This window comes from Patagioenas fasciata, chromosome 28 (assembly GCF_037038585.1).
Source record: "Patagioenas fasciata isolate bPatFas1 chromosome 28, bPatFas1.hap1, whole genome shotgun sequence".
NCBI classification, from domain to species: domain Eukaryota; kingdom Metazoa; phylum Chordata; class Aves; order Columbiformes; family Columbidae; genus Patagioenas; species Patagioenas fasciata.
This window is the reverse complement of record NC_092547.1, coordinates 5,908,616-5,917,996: the sequence shown is the minus strand read 5'-3', so window position 1 is coordinate 5,917,996 and position 9,381 is coordinate 5,908,616. Positions and strand designations below refer to the sequence as shown.

General features: G+C 58.6%; 1 protein-coding gene across 1 annotated transcript; it reads left to right on the top strand.

Annotated features, from left to right (window-relative positions):
* Window positions 1-2,207: 2,207 nt before the first annotated feature.
* LOC136113765 (keratin, type II cytoskeletal 6A-like) lies at window positions 2,208-5,704 on the top strand. Its single transcript, XM_065858981.1, has 9 exons — window positions 2,208-2,693; window positions 3,026-3,240; window positions 3,486-3,546; window positions 3,635-3,730; window positions 3,991-4,155; window positions 4,390-4,515; window positions 4,903-5,123; window positions 5,372-5,406; window positions 5,508-5,704. Exons 1-9 carry the CDS (start codon window positions 2,208-2,210, stop codon window positions 5,702-5,704), a joined length of 1,602 nt encoding a protein of 533 aa, XP_065715053.1.
* Window positions 5,705-9,381: the final 3,677 nt, after the last annotated feature.

The window sequence follows — 9,381 nt, the reverse complement described above, 5'->3', positions numbered from 1 at the left end:
GCCAGCAGCCTGGGCTCCCGGGGCACAGAGGGCAGTGCCAAGGTGCCACGTACCTGCACAGGCTCCTGACAATAGGGAACTAATTACCGGGGGAGTCGGAGCAACCGCCCGACTTGTTCAGGTGCATCAGCCACCTCCAAAGCCCTTGGAGCGCGCGGCTCACCTGAGCACCGCGCCGGGCAGCAACGGCAGCCTGGGCGGGCTGAGTGCTCCGCTCCGCTCCGAGCGCCCGCCACGCGGTTCAGGGTTTATCTTGGCTCCTGATGCCGATGTTCCGCCTCCTTCGCTATCAGCGGAGGATCAGGTCCATGTGCGTTCACACGCTCCGTTGAATGCGATGTCACCCATCCAGCAGCCATAAATAACACCCAAGGATAGGACACCTGTTGGAAAAGGGAAGATTTCAAGATCTATTGTTTGTTCACAAGCCCAGAATACACCGGAGACAAGACCTTGTTTAGGGAAGGTGGAGAAGAAGCAGGAGGCGCAGCAATTTCAGATGCGGTTCTGACTAATGGGGAGAAATTAATTGAGAAGGAAAGGCAGACTGGGAGCTCCGGAGCGATGGACCCCACCAGCAGCTGCGATCAGGAGCGAAGCCCCAACCCTCGCCCCGTGTACCTCCCGAGCTCCAGGGACGGGCAGAGAACAGAGGGCCCCGGGCAGCGCGGGACGGACGCCATCCCTTGCCTCAACACCCGGGCCACAAAACTGAGATTACAAAGCCCTTCGTCTGGCGCGGGAAAGGCCGAGCCCACAGCGTTTGCTCTCCCAGGGCATCGCTTTTTAAGCAAAATACAACAAGCCACCCTGGCAAAGGTCCATGTGTCCGTATGTGAGCAATGCACAGCTGTCCTGTCACCGCGGATGTCACCTCCTGCATCCCGTCCCAACGGCCACGTTCCACAGCCGTGGCCATGGCCGGGGGCTGGTGCTGCAGGGGCACAGGACGGTCCTCGGTAACTCCAGCACCGCCCGGATTAAAACCTCAGGCACAATGAAACAGAAGGTACTTGCACTCAGGGGCTGGGATTTGCAATGCACGGAGGGAACGGATTGCTAACTGCTACCCGCGACGTTTTTACAGAGTTCTTTAGGACAGACTCAGCCGTAAGCCTGAGCTTACTTGCACAGCTTAGCCACAGCAGCTCCTCTCTTGAGAAGTGCTGCTCGCTGTAAGCTTCACCAAGAACGCACCGCGGGACTCGCCCGGGTGCTGTGCGGATGAGGAGCACAGGGACCGTCTGTGACCCACGGCCCAAGGCCAGATCCCAGGCCGTGGGTTTCTGGTGAGTAAGAGATTTGGGGGGAAAACAAGAGGCGTGGGGAGGGAGCCTGGGAACGGGGTTCACCCGTGAGTCAGGAAACAGCTCGAAACCTGCGAAGGTGAAGCTGTGAGAAATCGCCAACTCAGGTTCAGTGTCGTCACGGCCAACGGTACCTCCCTGGTCACTCTGCTATTTCACCACCCCTTGTCAGCCTGAATCAGAACGAAACACAGACAAAGATCTGAAAATGCCATTCATAAAAATACCCTCCATGTCTGTTCTGTTCCCCAGCTGCTTTGTGAACAGCCGATGATTTAAAGGTTCCACTACAGCCCCATCACCCCTGTGCCTTTCCCTCCATCTCCTTTCTCCCTTCTCCATCTCCTTTCTCCCTTCTCCATCAGTCCCGGTTTAAACGACTCCTGCTTGGGCATGAGAACAAGAGTCCAGAATCTCTGGCAAGCTGTGGCCTGCGGCGCCGCTGCCCCGCTGGGTTCGCTCCAAACCACAGCAGCAGGAACAAGACCCGCGCCGCGGAACAACGCGCCTTTGCGCAAGGGCATTGATTAATCCGTGAAGCAGAGATGAGCGAGCGCTTGCCCAACGTGGGAACCATCTGCCTGCAGAGGAGAAAGCAGGGAGCGGGCAAGGGGTGGGCAGGAGCATTGAGGGTTTTCTCAGGTTATTTCGACAGCCAGATCGTGACTGTCGCAAAAAAAAATGCAACTCCTGCACTTTGCGAGTGCTTCATCGGCGCTCACGGTGAACTCAGCGTCCGCCGCGCTGCCGGGAGCGCCGAGCCCAGCTCATCACCGAGATGAGCAGCGCGGACCCATCCCCGGCTCGGGGAGGTATAAAGGGGCCGGTCCCAGCCCGCAGAGCACAACTTCACCTCCTGCTTTGCTCTTCCTGCCGCTCTCCCCGCTCCCCTCGGCTGCCATGTCTCGCCTGTGTGCCGCGAGGAACCAGAGCAGAACCGGCTTCAGCGCCGCTTCTGCCTTCACCCCGAACGCCGGCAGCGCCGGCTTCTGCGTGGGGTCCGTGTCCCACGGCGCAGCCTGCAGCACGGCTGGGTACGGGAGGTTTGCCGGAGGGTTCGGAAGCAGGAGCCTCTACAGCCTCGGGGGGTGCAGGAGGATCGCGGTGGCTGCAAGAGGTGGTGGCCTCTACGGCCCTGCAGCTGGAGGCGCCGGGGCGTCCGGTGGCTTTGGTGCTGCAGCTGCTGGCGCCTTCGGGTTTGGTGGTGCCATGGGCGGCCCTGCGTTCCCTGCTGTCCCTGCCGGGGGCATCCAAGCCGTCTCCGTCAACCAGAGCCTGCTGAAACCCCTCAACCTGGAGATCGACCCCACCATCCAGAGCATCCGAAAGGAGGAGAAGGACCAGATTCAAACCCTCAACAACAAATTCGCCTCTTTCATCGACAAGGTGAGACGTTTCTTGGCTATGCTGTGTTGATTCCTTGGTGGGCTGGCACAACGAAGGGCAAGTTACATCTTTCTCAGCAATTTTGCTGCTCTTGTCCCGTAATTTACAGCATCAGCAGCTTGGGAATAAAACCTGAGGGGTTCCAGCTTTGAGCCCATTCACCCCTCACGCTGGTGCTGAGAGGAGAGGAAGCAGAGTTTGCAAAGAGAGCAGGAATGTGAACACCAGATGCGCAGCACCCGTGTAAAGAATCCTCTCGCAGGACTGTACTTTGCCTCTCTAAGGAAAACCATCCTAAAATCCCTGTTTCTGAACCATCCTTCCCTATCCAGGTCCGATTCCTTGAGCAACAAAACAAGGTCCTGGAGACCAAGTGGGCCCTTCTGCAAGAACAGGGGAGCAAAACGGTCGGGAACAACATCGAGCCCCTTTTTGAGACCTACATCGGCAACCTGCGCAGGCAGCTGGAGAGCCTGCTGGCGGAGCGGCACCGCCTGGGAGCGGAGCTGAGCCAGGCGCAGAGCCTGGCCGAGGAGCTCAAGAGCAAGTAAGCCTGTCCGTCTGCGCCCTGCTGCAATAAGCCCTTCCTGCTGATAGCATCTCCTGAGTAAGGCCCAGGTTAAGCTTAATGGAGACACATTCAGCCTCACCTCCCCATGGCTGAAAGTCGCAGGGAGAAACTAATGCTGAGACCAAGGTACCCAACTGTACGCAGAAAAACATCAGAGCTGGTCCTGAAAATACAAATAACTTTGTCCAAGCCCAGACCGACCGTGCGTTTCCACCCCGCAGGTACGAAGAGGAGACCAACAAGCACACGGCTGCCGAGAACGAGTTTGTGGTCCTGAAGAAGGTGGGTGCCCGGCGGCGGGAGCACCAGGAGCGCCTTCGCCAGCGCTGCTCTGCGTAAACCGCTGGCTTCCGTGCTGTGTTTCCTGCAGGAGGTGGACGCTGCGCACACGAACAGGACGGAGCTGCAGGCCGGGCTGGACTCGCTCGTGGAGGAGATCGATTTCCTCAGAGCCCTCTATGAAGCCGTAAGCACCAGCATTTGCACCCTCCTCCCAGTTTCCAGCGCCTTCCTTTCCCACCTCGGATGCTCAGGGCTGATTATTTCCCGCTCTGTTGCACTCAGTAATTCCATGCTTTCCCCTTTTCTCCTGCTGTTTTAACCCTGCCCGAATCTGTCTTGGAAAAATCACTTTATCCACCCAGATTTACCCCGTAACGCGGACATTTCCTCCCTCTGAGCGACATCCGCGTCTCAGGACCCACCGGCCCACGCGCTGTTTTGCAGGAGCTGTCGCAGCTGCAGGCGCAGATCTCGGACACCTCGGTGGTGCTGACCATGGACAACAACCGCAGCCTGGACCTGGACGGGGTCATCGCCGAGGTGAAGGCGCAGTACGAGGACATCGCCAAGCGCAGCCGCGCTGAGGCCGAGTGCTGGTACCAGTCCAGGGTGAGCACCCGGGCAGGCTCTGCAACGGGAACCCCCATTCCCGCCCCTGAACCCCAAGGGAAAGCAGGTCCCACCGTCACTTTTATAACCCAGGATATATTCAGATTTAGTCATCCTATAAAGTTTGGAAGCACCAGTTTTGGGTAGAGAATAAATGCACGTTTCCGAGTGCAAACACCCACATCCCCCGTTCCGCCCGGCTCCAAACCCCGTGCATTTCCCCCTCCCCGACAGTACGAGGAGCTGCAGGCTGCGGCGGGCAGGCACGGGGACGACCTCCGCAGCACCAAGCAGGAGATCTCCGAGCTCAACCGCCACGTCCAGCGCCTGCGCTGCGAGATCGACAGCGTCAAGAAACAGGTAAAGGGCAGCGAAACGCCCAAGACAAACCTTGAGCATGGTCTGAGCTCTGGGTGCGCAGCCAGCGCCAGGGAATGAGAACAAGGGCATCTCAGGGAGTTCTGCTGGATCAAGAATGGATAGGACAGCACTTATCTCAGTGCAGTAAGGTCACTAAGAGTAACTTCACGCAATATCAGCAAACCTAAGGAGATGTTAAGAGGTGTGGAGCTCCATTAAACGCAGGCTGTGACCTGGCCCAGGACTTGGATCCATTCAATGGTCCTTAAGATCACGCCTAGAGACATTAACCCAAATTCTTCTCGTGTAGACCGGGCATCACGACCTCAGGGCACACAGAAGTGGTCTGTGCTCTAGGTGGGGAATGCAACCGCTGTTTCCCCGCAGTGCTCCGGTTTGGAGGCGGCCATCGCCGAGGCCGAGCAGCGCGGGGACGCGGCCGTCAAGGACGCCAGGGCCAAGCTGGCCGAGCTGGAGGCCGCGCTGCAGAAGGCCAAGGCCGAGCTGGCCCGGCAGCTGCGCGAGTACCAGGAGCTCATGAACGTCAAGCTGGCCCTGGACATCGAGATCGCGACCTACAGGAAGCTGCTGGAGGGCGAGGAGAGCAGGTGGGGCACCTCCCCTCCCCGTTCCCAGCGCTGTCGCAGACCCTTGGTGGGTTTAGAAGAGACCCCAGGGTTCCCGCGTTCCAAAGCCTGCTTGCAGGCAAGCGGCCGCCCATGAAGACAACTGGGAAATTCACCTTTTGCGCAAGCTTCCCACTAAAAACATTCCAAGGAAACTCTCCTGCCTTTTCAAGCAGCTCCTGCGCACGGGTTCTCCTCGAATCCTTACTGTGCCATTTTCTCCCTAACAGGCTCTCCGGAGAAGCTGCCAGCGCAGTCAATATCTGTAAGTAACCTGTAAAGAGGCGTTGGTGCCTGGTGCGCGCATCCCCGGGCTCAGGGCCCGCTGCCCGCGCCGGCTCTGCACAGCGCGTTCTCCTCCCGCAGCTGTGACCAGAACGGCCGCCGGAGCCGGTTATGGAGGCGGGAGCTGTCTGAGCTTCGGGGGCGGCAGCGGCGTTGGAGACGGAATCTGCGGCACAGGAACCGGCGGACAAGGCGCCACCAAGTCCTGCGTGGTCGGTGGAGGCAGCTCCAGCGTTAAATACGTCTCCACCACCTCTGCAAGCAAGCGGTGCTATTAGAGCCGGACACCGGCACCGCGCTGAGTTTCCGCGTGCGTCGCGTGCAGTCCTCACCCTGTTACTCGCGCAAGATGTGGAAGTCAGAGCTGTCTGTCCTTATTTATACAAAGCATCTCATGCTCCTGTTTGTTCTCTCGGAAACCCTCACTTCCCAGGGTTCACCTAATAAAAGGCACGTGGAGTTAATTCTGTCGCATCCTGCTTTTAATTCCAGTTTCCAGGAGTGGTTGGGACAGCAGAGCAGAGCTGAAGGTAAACAGGAGTCGGACACAGACGAGCTGAGACCTTTCCTCCCTCTGCACCCCCGACACCTCATACCCAACATGAACATGGATGTTCCCCTCATTTTAGTGCGAGCCAAGTCATTTTGGCACCAGCATCTTGCACAGGACAGCACAACACCCACTCTTCCCAGCAGGCACTAGAGACAACGTCCTCTGTCTTAACCCCTGCGCCACTGCACCTCAGCCTTTTCACGCCCAGACCCTGTAACCTGTCAAGGTTTTACGTGCCGAGTCATTTCAGGAAATAAATCTGGTTTTTCCCAAGAAAGCAAGAATCTCAGCTCACACTGCCCTGAACACGCACGACGCGCACAGACTAATAAAATGCCATCGCTGCCATGACCAGAAATGGAAAAGACCCATTAAACCCCAAAGTCAACCTCTTTGGGATCAGTAACGTCCTCAGACCCAGGCTGGGCGGCAGATGGAGCCCCTGGGGGGAAGGAGGGGCCGGTTCCCTCAGCTCCTCACTCTCAGGCTCTTAGGAGCTGCTGCTCCCTCGCTCATTCACTCCCGAAAAACAGCCACAAAGCACCAGTGGGTGCTGCTGTGCCCACGAGGGGCGCAGTGCCAGCGGGTGCTGCCGTGCCCACGAGGGACGCAGCTTCGTGGGGAGAATAAGCAGAGAGCTGAAACCGTCCATCTGGCACCAGAAACACAGGAGCTGAGGGCTGGCGCAGGCTGCAGGTCCAAACGCGACAGGCGCTGCCGACCCCTCTGCCCCCGCCGTCCGGGGCGTCGCCGCCTCCGCCAGCCCCGCGGCGCCGGAGCAGAACGGGCGGCCGCGGGGCAGAGGAATCGTCCCCCACGCTCGGCTCTGAGGCTCTTTTGTGGTTCTCTGTGCCTTCAGAAAAGAAATGTTCAACAGAAGGAGAACCCGCATCTGACACAAAGCGGCAAATGTTCCTCCTGGTTCCAGACGGGGGGATTTGGGGCCAAGGCCAACGCCAGCGCGCACGCTGCCGGGCAGGGAGCGCCACGCTGCACCGCGGCAACGCCGCCTGCGCCGAGCCCATCGCCGCTTCGGGCCCCATCTCCTCGGAATCCGTTCCTCTTACTTTCGTTCATTGTGAACGCTGGGGATCCCAAAGTCTTCTTCCTAACGCTTCGCTCTTCTGAGTCAAACGCTAATCCACACGGCAGCTGCAATTAGAAATCAGACATATGCCAAATTAATTTTCCCCTTCTATGTGGCTAAGAGCTTAGAGACCCACAAATCTATATACGGGCTGGGACTTAATGGAAATGATTTTCAGGGTTGGATATTCCCGATGTGAAGAAATCCTCCCCCATGAAAGGGCCATGAAAGGCTGAGGCTTCATTAGCTGCACGGACTCCTGCCTTTGAACTCCTGCCTTTCATCTGCCCGTTTAATGGTTTCACTGGAGCCGGGCATCGCTCCACGGCCAGCGCTGCTCTTCAGCCCTTCCCAGGAGCAGGACCGAGCGCTGCTGCTCATCCCCACCCTGGGTGTCCCCTGCCCAGGCCATTGTCCCCCTTGCCCAGGCCATTGTCCCCCTTGCCCAGGCCATTGTCCCCGGCTGTCCCCAAGCCCCACGGGAGAGCCAGAGCTGCCGGAGGACGCACCGTGCCCCTAATGCGCTCTGCAGTTCTCCTCGACACCTCCGCCTTACCCAGTCTGGGAGGCTGTGTTTCTATCACAGGCGCTGAGATCTGTATACAATAACACTACGTATAACCCACGCACTGAGTTAGCAAGGACAGACGTGTGTTGTTTGGCAGCTGTTTTGTTGTTTCCTCCAAAGATCGGTGGCAAACGCCCCTGGGAACCAACTCTTCAGGGTCCCCATGAGCGCCCTGCGATGAATGCAGGAGGACAGGGCTGTGGTGCCACGGCGCCTTCATCTCCCCCTCCCAACACCAACAAAGAGATCAAGGAGATCAACAAGCACACGACTGCAGAGAACAACCTGGTGCTGCTGAAGAAGCTGAGGCGCCAACAACAAAGGAGGGACACACTTTTTAAAGGCAAAAGGCATTTGAATGCAAATAAGGCTTTTCATCCCGCAGTGCCAAGCTGGGCAAAGCACTTAGCGAAGGTGGAGTCATCGCTCCTTGAAGCAGAGACACCCGGCTGTGCCAGCCCCTGGCAGCTCCTTCTGGCTGCAGAAGAAACTTCCATCCAAACCCCAGGTGCGTCCTGGTCCCCGGTACCAGAGGAGATCGGGGCGCACACCTCGTCCTCGCTCCACCAGATGCTCTGCCATCCTACAGCCCTTCTCCATCTACCCCCAGCCCGGGGCCCCTGCAGACGGGCAGGTTCTAGAGCTGGGAAGCAGTCAAAGCACATGTGAACAGCAGCAGGAATGAAAAGCTCCCACCTGCAGAGATGTAAATGGAAGAGGTATCGCTGAGGCTGAGGAGCACGGGGTTGTCGAGGATGCTGAGCGCAAGCTCCCCGAGCTGGGGCTTTCCCTGCAAAAGCTGAAGCAGAACGTGGCCCGTGAGTAGCGGGAGCTCATGAGCGTTAAACAGGCCCTGGACACGGAGATCGCGACCCCCGGGGAGCTGCTGGTGGAGGAGCGAGCAGGTGGGTGCGGGATCAACCCTGCAGGATGCTTGTGAGGAAGAGAGACCCAGTCACACACCGAACCCCCGCCCGTGCACTCTGCACCCCTGCAACTGCAGCCAACGCCACCGAGACCCCGTCCTAAAAGGCGACACTCGCCAAAGCGCTGATGGACCCGAACGCCTGACAGAGCCAAACCTCCTCACGCACCCAGGCGCTTGGGTTTCCCCAGCTGCAGACCTTGTACCGATGGAGATGACGCCTTGTGAGCCTCAGGGCCTGTCAAGCCAAAGGCTCGGCCGCCGCCACCTTTGCCAGCCCAGCGAAACGCCTGGTCCCTGCTCACAGTGAGTTAAGTGAGGGACCGAGCAAAAGCCCTTGGCCAGGACTCGTTCACGTGTCCACACGCACCCAAGGCAGCCCAAAACATATTTTTTTGCATCAGTTCACCAACATATTCAGCCGCCTTTCCCGCTGCAGCTTTATCCGCTGCCCCTCTCTCCAAGCCCTGTCCTCAGCTTTCGGCCCAGAAGAGCTGAAGAGCTGCACCTGGCGTCCGCTGTCCACCCAAAGCAGAGCGCGCTGCCTGGGGCGACAACGTGGAGAGAGGAGATGCAGCCGGAGAGCCAGAAAACACCACTACGGTCTGGAGCAACGTGCTCTGGCACACGAAGCTCGAGGAGAATCCCCAGATCAACGCAGACCTTCCCACGTCCCGTTCCTCGAAGGACGTTTGCGAGCCCTGGAGCCGCAGCGCCCGAGAGCTCCCACATCCCTCCAGCAAAGCTGTAATTTTGCTTTGCAATTGTAACCAACCACCAAACAGGGAAGAGGAAAGAAACGCTGTAAACAACCCCAAATCA

Bases quoted from the DNA above. Each gene is read 5' to 3' on its own strand.
- LOC136113765 (XM_065858981.1), top strand. From the start codon at position 2,208: ATGTCTCGCCTGTGTGCCGCGAGGAACCAGAGCAGAACCGGCTTCAGC. The intron at 2,694-3,025 runs GTGAGACGTTTC...TTCCCTATCCAG, and splicing joins TCGCCTCTTTCATCGACAAG to GTCCGATTCCTTGAGCAACA. The intron at 4,516-4,902 runs GTAAAGGGCAGC...GTTTCCCCGCAG, and splicing joins TCGACAGCGTCAAGAAACAG to TGCTCCGGTTTGGAGGCGGC.